Below are 9957 nucleotides of genomic sequence, written 5' to 3'. Positions count from 1 at the left end.
GCGTCTCTTTACTTATGATTTGACTGCCTTCCATACATATTTCAGCAAGTCATCAAAGAGAACTCAAGTCCTAAGAGATAAAGGCTTTAAACTTCCCCCGGCATGTACGACACGTTGGAACTTCCACTCCAGAGCAACACTAACAATAGCATCCCATTTCAAGGACTTGAAAGAAGCTCTTACACACATTGTTGATAAAGATGAAGAATGGGATGGCGAATCTGTTAATGGTGCTATGGGACTGGTTAAGAGATTAGATGACCCTAATTTCCTCTTCCTGTTGTGCGTCTTCAACAAGATATTTTGCTACACGGATCATTTATTCAAGGTGCTGCAAGCAAAATGCACATCTAATGTAAATATCTGCAACCATGAGATAAAGCAAACCATAAATAACTTAAAAAATCTGAGAAATGAAGAAACAGTGAATGAATGCATAGACACCAGCAAAGCTCTCAATACCGCAATGGCAACAGAATCATTTGTAGTGCCAACCCTCACAGCATTAGCATATGAAATAATTGATACCACCGTGGTACAGATGGAAATACGGTTCTGTGACTTTGAAAACTTCCATTTTGCAGAATTATTGGATGAGAATCAATTTAAGGCTTACAACACAAGTTTTCCCTCAATGAAAATGAAACAACTCCTGGAGATGTACCCTTTTTTAGAAAGTGAACAACTGACAAATGAACTTGTGAATGTGTACTCTGATGAAGCTAAACATCTACCTCCACAAATACTGCTAAAATATATGTTGGATAATGGTCTGGACAAGGTTTACGAACAAACAACACGTTTGGTTCGTTTAGTTCTCACATTTCCAGTGACAACGTGTTCGAGTGAAAGAAGTATGAGTGCGCTAAAACGCATAAAAACCTTCCTGAGGAATTCAATGACAAACAGTAGACTATGTAATTTAAGTACACTTGCGATAGAGAAATCTCTATTGCACGAACTGTCAAATAATCAGAGCTTCAGGGACCGTGTCATTGATGCATTTGCAGAGAGAAAGGAGCGCCGCATACACTTGCTGTATAAAAGAATTTAAGGTAAGCTTGAACAATATTCTTAGACTCCCCAAGTAATATAGCTAGCTTCGCCACTGCTTTTCATTAACCATTAAACCAATGAACACATGAATTGAGAATAACTGATCGATCACTTAAGTAGTTACAGTACGATTTGTCTGTTTTTTGTCTCAGATACAACGCATCACCACATACACTCAACATGAACAATTGTTTATCATGCCATTGGTAAGTATTTAAAATTATCACGAGGAAGAATAAGAAGAAAATTCCCCGGCATGTGTCTACGTCGTAAAACAACTACTGGATTGTCTTGTTAATAATTAATAATATAGAATATCGGTATAAGAAATTACCTCATATAAAATATAAAATGTTGGATTAATATTTAGGGAAATTTTAATTTAGTAGTTTATTGTAAAGTTTGTACAATAATATTAGTTCTAATTTGAACTGTTTACAGCACTTCCTTTTCCTTTAATGGCCTGTTACTAGAGCACGTATACGTAAGTGTTCTGAGTGTGTAGATTTTTCTTTGTTCAAGTTGTTATTTAAGTTGCATTATGTGCTCCATTTCGTACTTTTGTGTAAAATTTTCTTGGATCTTTGTTTATTTAAGCTTCTTTTGCGTACTTTATTTAAAACGCCACAAGTTCTGCGAACACGTGTGCTGCAAGCCCGTGGCGTTTTTGTTAATAGTAGAAATTGTTTTGTTAATTGACGAAGTGACACTCATGACAGCTATTATATTTCAGGTACAACGTTATTGTTTAAGGCAGAAAGATGTCTGGGGGTCTGGATGTGTTGAGTTTGAAGGAAGATGATGTGACGAAGATGTTGGCAGCGTTCACCCATTTGGGAACCGACAATGTCAACTTCCAGATGGAGCAGTATGTTTACAAGCGGCGTTCTGATGGTAATTAATCCATTTCAGAATTTTAAGTTTGAATTCATTGTTATTTGTTATTTGTATTGATTCATTTTAATTGTTAGGTATTCATATTATCAACTTGCGGAGAACTTGGGAGAAACTACTCTTGGCCGCACGTGCTGTGGTAGCTATCGAACATCCGTCAGACGTGTTCGTGATTTCTTCTCGGAACTACGGGCAACGTGCAGTTCTGAAATTTGCCGCTCACACGGGAGCAACGCCAATTGCTGGACGTTTCACGCCAGGTGCATTTACGAACCAAATCCAGGTTAGCTAATTAATTTTTACTGAAATAGTATATTCGATACCACCATCTTCCGTATTTGTGTTTAATTTATATAGTGTTCTCTGTTTTTTTAGATAAGATCACTGTAGAGTGCCACTCTTCAGTCCTTATGGTGCAGTATTTTCTGTGACTGCTAATATGTCTGATATATATTTGGAATCCTGTAAAGCTGGTCCTTGTATAGAGCGTATATTGCTGCCCTGAGTATGGCTCGTCATTGCTGTCGGCTCGACCTAGATAACCTATTAAAATAACCAGACACCAGAACAAACTAACCTCAATGTAGGCAGCAGTAATGAAGATTCCCTTACTGGAGTAAATATTTTACATAAAAGTCATTGTTTGCATATTATAATTTTACCTTCCGCAGCCCAGCACTCGCTATATTCAGCTGCTGTTGTACAACTGCTGTTTGTTTACACACTCGGGTAGAATGTTGTCGAGAGGCGATCAGGGCTGCCAACCTCTGTACTTGGGAACTAATTAGTGGTACTTATTGTTACTGTTACTGGTGGTGATTATTGTTTAGGATTCTTGCCGTGGACAAGACGATCGGTCTAGACGGTTAGGATTCTTGCCATGGACGAAGTCATTGGTCTGGACGGTTAGAAGCCACGAAGCGGCCTTACGCACCTAGTTTTGTGAGGAAACACGATTGGTCTGGACGGTTAGGATTCTTGCTGTGGACAAGACCATTGGTTTGGACAGTTGGGATTTTTGCCGTGGACATGACCATTGGTCTGGACGGTTACAAGCCGCGAAGCGGCCTTAGGCACCTAGTTTCGTGAGGAAACACGATTGGTAAAATTCCTCAAAGCTTCCGCAGCCCTGTATCCGTCTCTACATTAACGTAAGTATTAAATTAAATTACTGCTGTTGTGTATTTCACATTGTTTCCTCTCACATGGTGTTTTTTCTTTGCGGTTTTATTCAGCCGGGGTTGGTAACACAATGTATCTATCACCATTCCGTTCACGTTGACCATTGAGAATGCGAGTAGTTACTCTAGCCATGGCCGATGGCGGCTGCTGCTCTTATTAAGTTATAAAAGTAAACGTACTTCTGGGGGCGGGATGGTGGGTTCCTAGACATCGCAATGAACACATCTCTCCTCTAGAAGATATTCCAAGTAAAATTTGCATTATTTTACCTTCCCTATAATGTTATAAACTCTGGGCTGCGGAGGGAAAAATGATACCGTATGTATTAGTGATGTGACGAGTCGAATACTTCGTCAACTATAGTCATTCGTATTCGGAAACACTACTTAAGTTGACTAGCCAACCGGGTAGTGCAAGGGGAGCGAGACATTTGCAATATGTCATGAAAGAAGCGAGTAAGGAAACTAGAGTTGGCGAGTCAGGTAGGGAGTGCGAGATGAGATGCCAAGGCCATTGTTATGTCTCGTAAAAGTGACAAATGAGGGAACCCCAGAGATGCCAACTATTACTATTCAATCATAATAATTACAAATTACCCATCACAATTACGCCTTTACGAATAGCACACCACAAATTATGACTTTAAAAAAAATCTAAATGGATAAAGGGTTTACGTGAACGCTAGTGATCCACGAAATATCACTGTAATATTTGTCACAATGTGAAAGGTTATCATTGATTTACTCAAATAAAGTCTCAAATCCCAGGTAGATTAAGAAATACCGTCGTTACTAGCAAGAAATATGAATACGTACTTACGAGCTGTAAACAGGAGTCCATCATGTTGCATATCGCTGCTCGCGCCGTCTTTTGTTTGTTTCTTGAGGTCCAGGGCTGGCACCGATGAATGGAAGTGCCATGTCTGTGAATTCTCATTATTTTTGTGCATTTGTCTAGCGCGGACAGTTCAAAAAGCAAAATGGAGGTGAACAACATTAAGGATGTTATCGCTTTTTTTGAGGACGAAAATCACCATGTAATAAGGAAATTACAAGACCTAAATCTCGCGCCGAAGCAACCCAGGTGTATCAAAAGTAACTGTAGAGGGAATTGTGTTTTAGTAAAGAGAGAAAGTGGATTTCTGGGATACAGTTTCAGATGCAAGAAGTGCCGAACATTCAGAAGCCTGAGGAAAGGGACATTTTTTAGCGATTCAAAATTTGAAATTACTTCAATATTTACGTTGATGTGGTTGTGGGCATCCAAATGTCGCGTGTTAGCCAGTGCGAATATTATGAATATAACGAAGCATTCTGTAGTTCAGCAATATCGTTATTTCCGTGACATTTGCTCGTGGAAATTGCTTCAGGATAAAGACAAATTTCAGTTTGGTGGAGTAGGTTATCGTTCAGCTTGACGAAAGTGTAATTACAAAAAGGAAATATAACGTTGGGAGAGTAATTAAACAAAAGTGGATTTTCGGCCTTTACGATACTCAGAAGAAAAGGGGAATGATTATCTATGTGGACAACAGGAAATCACAAACATTAACGGACATAATTTTAGAACATGTTCTACCCGGAACTGAATTATGGACTGACCGTTGGCGGAGTTATTCTAAATTATCTACTTTGGGGGGGGGTTTTCACCATTCATTCATAAAACAGTCAACCATAGTAGAAATTTCGTCGACCCCATCACTGGTGCCTGCACCAGTCAAGTTGAAGGCTACTGGTCACGACTTAAACGATATGCCAGAAGCATGGGAGTAATGAACTCCAAACTGCTCCCAGAGCATATCGACCAGTTTATGTGGATGGAGCTGTACGGAAAGTCTACGAAGGACGCATTCAACAACTTGTTGCTGCACATTACACAGAAATATCGTAAGTACTACAAAAATTATCTTTGTTGAAAGGAAAATAGCATGTTCCCTGGACCAATAGATATATTACTTTATTAAAGGAAAAGAGCATGATCCCTGGACCAATAAATCATTTCATGAATCAGGGCACAAATCCACAACTCGCCCTAACGAGATGTCATAGTATGTTCGTTTCTTCAAAATCTCCATTCTTTTTTCGTACACACACTTTTCCAACCATTTCCAAATTCCTATGAATTTTGCGACTTTCTTTGGAGTTAGAACGTTAGATTTCCGTCTGCAACCTTTCAAAAATTCAATAAAAAAAGTTCATAGGACAACCATTTCCAAAAGAAAACACTGTAAGAGGTAATCTATCTCTGTACTTGAGCTCGCTAGTCCACAGAATTCTCCTTATGTACATAGGCCTTAGCTTTTTATCACCAATTAATTCCTGCATATCATGATATAATTCAGGAAATGATGGCATATCTCGTTTCTTCCTTTGCAGCACTACCGTGAAGAGACTTTCGAGCACTACTAGACAATTGACAATTGAAGTGACACGATATCAAAGAACTTCCGTGCGCAAAGACATGACACACGAAAGTGTTACACACAAACAAAACACGGAAGCCGTGCGACGCAGAAGAAATTGTATGTACTTGTAACGCAGTAAAGTATGTATTGTGTAAAATTCCATTATTTCTTAATCTACCTGGGATTTGAGACTTTATTTTAGTAAATCAATGATAACCTTTCACATTGTGACAAATATTACAGTGATATTTCGTGGATCACTAGCGTTCACGTAACCGGATAAAGGGTTCAAAAGGATACACAAGTAATGTCGTCACAGCATGAATTCTCAGAATATTATTTTCAGATTTCTCAGTAATAATTTATACCCCTTTCCTGCCCCTCGTGTAAGACTACTTCAAGTTTTCACGTGACGAATGCAGTGTGTGCTTCCACTACCGGAAAAATAGGCACTTGTGAAGTGGTATATCTTCCGGAGCTGTTGTCTTTGTTCGTCGCATGACCATACTTCCATGCAAGTATGCAAGTTCTTTTGTCTTTGTTTTGGCAGCGAAGTGATGAGAAACTCAGTTTCATTGTGGATACTGTGTGCATGACTGTTGAAGTATTTATTGCGATTTTGGTTGCCAAATTTACATAATTGCTCTTCTAGGATACATGCTAATCGTGTGTTACAAAATGTGAAGAATTTGAAATAATGAAGCGATTTCTTGTGTAATGGAATACGTGTGGTGACGTTACTGTGGTTAGTGACGCTAGTAATAAAGCAAAAATAGTTCAGAAATTTAGGAAGGAATACTCGAAAGAATGGCCCTGTTTACTGCATACCTTAAAATCTCATTCACACGTGTTTTGTAGTGTGTGTAAGCGCGATTTTTCAGTTGCACATGGTGAGGAAGAACAGAGCCTCCGTGGCTCAGGCGTCAGCGCTGGCCTCTCATTGCTGGTTCCGTGGTTCAAATCCCAGTCACTGTGTGAGATTTGTGCTGGTCAAAGCGGAGGCTGGACAGGTTTTTTTCCGAGTACTCCGGTTTTCCCTGTCATATTTCATTCCAGCAACACTCTCCAATATCATTTCATTACATCTGTCATTCATCAATCATTGCCCCAGAGGAGTGCGACAGGCTTCGGCAGCCGGCACAATTCCTATCTTTGCCGCTAGATGGGGGCTTCATTGTTCCATCCCTGACCCTGTCGAATGACTGGAAACAGGCTGGGGATTTTCATTTTCATGGTGAGGAAGAACAAAACTTGAATTCCATGCTAATATGAACACCGAACTGTTAAGTGCTCTGTTAGTGCAGAGGATGCACATGATATCAAAAGGAAAAGCATGTCACCAGTGTACGTTTACCAGACAGCAACTACAAGCTGCTAAGAGAGCAACTACAGTACTCAACAAGAGAAATGATCCTTCAAACTCCACTCAGATATGTAGGCCTACTGCAGATCACCTGTTGCTTTAGCAGGTAAGAATGATACACTCTTTATATGCGAGTTTTTTAATATCTGTTTGAATTGTATGTTGCTCATTGATTTTTCAATGATATGTAAGTTAGTAAGATCTCGGGAGGGGGGAAAAAAATTCTTTCCCCCCCCCCCGGTGTCTAAACAGCTGCATTACGAATTGCCTTTCTTGGATGTTGGCATCTCCGTAACCTGAGTGCTTTCTGTGTGCGCAGAGATTACTCAAATCTATGTTAAGACTGACTGGCTTGCACATTTGAGTAATGAAAACGAAGGCAATTGTATTCGTAGTAGTACAGTAATGTATTTTCTACCAGAAATCACATACTTGTTGAATTAACCCTGACAGGCAGCTGAAGAAAACAATAAGTAAGGAAACAGAAATACTGAGTTCTTTTCAAATGTAAACCAAATAATAGTTTCATTCCTTTCTAAAGAAAACTAATTCATTAACACATTACACTACAGCTAAAGGAAAAAGGCTTTAAACTGAGGAAACTTGAGTTGGCGACCATTGCTATTTCGTGAATGAGATGGGATGCAAAAGTAAACAGCGACTGTTATTTATATAATTCAATGAATACTTGATAGTTGAACTTGAGTTCTCTTCCTAGTAAATATCGATCAGTCAATGAACAGAAAGCATTCAAGCTCACTCGGGATGATTCTGGCGAGATTGTGTCCGACTCAGATAACTTGGGTGCGCGTGAGTGAGGTCTTATCGCAGTTGGCCATGATTCATCTGGACATCCGTTGATTTCTTTACTCGAGTTAGAACAGAAAGTCACGTAAGTAAGTAGTTCACTTCCCTGTCCTTTCACTATTGTTATTTCGTCTCGGTGTTTTCCAAATTCGTATGTTCCTCATCGCCAGATGTTTCATTCCAGGCTTATGTCTATGTCGTACTCCTATCAATGTCATGTTACGTACACACGTTATGTGAACCGCTTAGACTGATCCTTTAGAATTTTGGTCGGAAATACTAGGAAATTTACTGCACAATTCACACTTCGCAATTCCTTCTTCATAGCGCAGCCACGGCAGTGTTACATGTGATAAATATAATTTTTTATTCGTATTGATGATATTTGATTGGCCACGGCAGTAATCAAAGCCAAGATTGCTGAAATTTCAGTTTGCCTGGCAATTGAAATTTTGACGTATTTTTAATGTTTGATTTATCATTGTCTTGAACACCATAAATTTCACACTGGTCATTGTTGTCCTGGACACTACAATCGGCACTTCCATGAAGTGTTTCCTCACATTCACTCGCTTCTGTATCACTTTGTTTTACATTTACGGGCCTACTTACGAAGGATTGGGAAGGAAGCGACTGCAGCCTTAATTAAGGTACAGTCCCAGCATTTGCCTGGTGTGAAAATGGAAAACAATGGAAAACCATCTTCAGGGCTGCCAACAGTGGGGTTCGAACCCACTATCTCCTGAATACTGGATACTGGCTGCACTTAAGCGACTGGAGCTATCGAGCTCGGTACATTTAATTTAATTACAGCATCGTTGTATTAAACGGTTTGCATTTTAGAAACTGGCAACGTTGCATCAGACATCGAAGCCCGCGAACTTGGAATCCATTTAACGCTGGTGATTTCTTGTAGTCCATTACGTGTTTCAAATCTTACTGGACCATATGATATGGTTGTTGGAAAGAGATTTTGTAGGCTATAGGCACCGTGCAGATAGATCGAAATTCTACTACTAGCGCTACATAGTGGCCCGTTCTGAAACAAGAGGTGAGGTGCAGTGCGAGAATCTCAGTACGTGTGTAACATTCGAACAAGTTGTGGGTTTAAAGCGATTCAATTCGGGGATCTAAGTGAATCATCGTGCAATAAAGGAAGAAACATTGTTGTCAGTGGCCACATGAACGGCTTTGAAGAGTTAATTTCGAATGGTTTCGGATACATCACAGGAAAAGTCACCCGACAAACATCTGGCAATTTGCCTCCTTGTATCCCTTTCAGACCGAGTACGCACAATTGTGCGGGTTCGTATTTTAGTTATCCCTGACCGTATTTGATGTTTTTTCGGCGCTACACCGGACTGCAGTGATTGTGCAGGACACGTGGCGTGTATTTCAATTGATTTTAGTATGCGCTTGACCGCCAGGGCGAAGGAAGAAGAGTTTAAAAAGCACAGTTGATCGGCAAGATGGCAGGAAGCAGTAGTGCCGAAAGTAAGTATTTATTTACTGCGTTTATATTAATCTAGAAGGTTTACTGAATACCGGAATATATTCAATGAAGTGTGTACTTTGGTTAGTGAATGTAAATTTTGAAGCTACACCATCGTACGTGATACAACGAGGTTTTGAATTTTGATACGCACAATTGTGTGGGTCCTGTTTTTTGGATGTTAGTTTTTATTTTGTAAAATAAACTATTAATATGTGTATTGAGGAGCATTTTAGTCAGTTCTTGACGTACAAACAAAAATTCACACCTCCAGTTTTCTTTCAGGTCTGAAAGGGTTATCGTGAAACTTGAGGTAGGCAAGGTGTAGTTAGGTAAAAATGTATATAGTTTATTTAGTAAGGACTAATTGATGCATGTTTGCTACGTTGTACGCATTTTTATTTTGTGTTCAGGTTGACCAGAATCGTAATGTCTCTACCAGCGAATGTTCCTGTCCTGCCGGCGCCAGAAGAACTTGCAAACGCGTAGCTGCGGTAGTGTATTATGTAAATAATGAAAGTGTTGTTTCCAAAACAGACCATCCGCAACAGTTGGGAAAACCGAGCCCGAAAACAATGTCAACAGAAAAATATAGAAAAGTCAAACGCGTGAAGAACTGTTCGGTAAAAGACTTTGAGGACATCTCTTCGCCCCTTCGAATTAACTGAGGATATTTTAAAACACATCCCTTGCAGTCTTCGTAAAAAGCATCGAGCAGAGCAAGTACTGAAATCAAACAATCTTGCAGGGCCGTAGTCA

At 39.6% G+C, this 9957-nt stretch overlaps 1 protein-coding gene across 1 annotated transcript in view; it reads left to right on the top strand.

The window, feature by feature from the left end:
- Positions 1-1427: 1427 nt before the first annotated feature.
- sta (stubarista 40S ribosomal protein SA) overlaps positions 1428-9957 on the top strand; it is a 59393-nt gene continuing 50863 nt past the window's right edge. The window contains exons 1-3 of the mRNA XM_067150470.2: positions 1428-1540; positions 1790-1950; positions 2028-2233. Coding sequence (XP_067006571.1) covers positions 1818-1950; positions 2028-2233 — 339 coding nt within the window. The 5' untranslated portion in view covers positions 1428-1540; positions 1790-1817. The remainder of the gene's footprint in view (positions 1541-1789; positions 1951-2027; positions 2234-9957) is intronic.

The sequence above is a fragment of the Anabrus simplex genome, chromosome 6 (genome assembly GCF_040414725.1).
Source record: "Anabrus simplex isolate iqAnaSimp1 chromosome 6, ASM4041472v1, whole genome shotgun sequence".
In the NCBI taxonomy this organism is placed as follows: domain Eukaryota; kingdom Metazoa; phylum Arthropoda; class Insecta; order Orthoptera; family Tettigoniidae; genus Anabrus; species Anabrus simplex.
Note: the sequence above shows the minus strand (reverse complement) of the source record. Positions and strands in the feature narration are given on the sequence as shown.